Here is an 868-nt window from a genome sequence, read left to right as displayed (position 1 = left end):
CAGAGCTGCAGCTTGGCTTTGCCGGCGCAGGGCAGCGGGACCGTGCGGCTGTAGAATTCCACACCAACCGTGGGGCAGGGGGATGTCACCCCCACGCTCCCCCTGCCCGGACCCTCCGCGAAGCAGCGCAGCAGCGATGACTTCCCCACGGCCGCGTCCCCCAGCACTATGACACGGAACTGGTAGTGTCCCCCAGGATCGGGGTCCTGGGGGGGATCAGTCACTGTCCCCATGCCGGTGGCTGTGCCCGCTGAGGTCAGAGTCACCTGGCTGGGTTTTGCTGCGCTGGTGGGGCCGGGGACAGGTCCCCACCCTTGTCCCCACCCTGCTGCACCTTCCTTGGGGACGGCTCTGGCCTCGCAGTCACGCAGGTGGACAAACAAACCGTCCCGGGAGGCGGGAGAAGCCACTGGCTCTGTCCCTGTCCCTCTGTCCCCAGCACGCTGCGTTTGGCGTCTGTCCCACCGGTTTTGGTGACAAAGACAGCGACATCCAGGCTGCGGGTGCACGAACAGCCCGTCCGGGCGGGGCTCGTGCCCCCAAAGAAGCCAAAATCCTGGGAGAGCTGAGAGGGGCAAGACCCGGGGGAAAGGGGCTCCCACGTCCCCACGGGGAGAAGGGAAGAGGGGACAGAGGCACCGACTGCGGCCCCGGGACAAAGGTGCTCTCTGCAAACAGCCCGGGTGACCCGCAGCGGCGTGGGGGGACTTTGCCACCAGCCAACCTCCCCCTCCCGAGTGAGCTGTGCGGAGACAGGAATAACAGACCCGGGATAACAGCCCCCCCCGGACAGCTCTGGGGCCGCTTTAAACCGAATCTGTTCTGCCCACCGTGAGAAAATGGGGAACCCGAGTCACCGGGGCTCCAG

The 868-nt window shown here is 66.6% G+C and overlaps 1 protein-coding gene across 1 annotated transcript in view; it reads right to left on the bottom strand.

The window, feature by feature from the left end:
• Window positions 1–233, bottom strand: part of LOC104526180 (ras-related protein Rab-42-like) — a 1330-nt gene extending 1097 nt beyond the window's left edge. Inside the window, 1 exon segment of the mRNA XM_029085340.1 lies at window positions 2–233. Coding sequence (XP_028941173.1) covers window positions 2–233 — 232 coding nt within the window.
• Window positions 234–868: the final 635 nt, after the last annotated feature.

The sequence above is a fragment of the Antrostomus carolinensis genome, unplaced genomic scaffold (assembly GCF_000700745.2).
Source record: "Antrostomus carolinensis isolate BGI_N321 unplaced genomic scaffold, ASM70074v2 scaffold28206, whole genome shotgun sequence".
NCBI lineage: Eukaryota > Metazoa > Chordata > Aves > Caprimulgiformes > Caprimulgidae > Antrostomus > Antrostomus carolinensis.
This window is presented reverse-complemented; position numbering and strand designations above follow the sequence as displayed.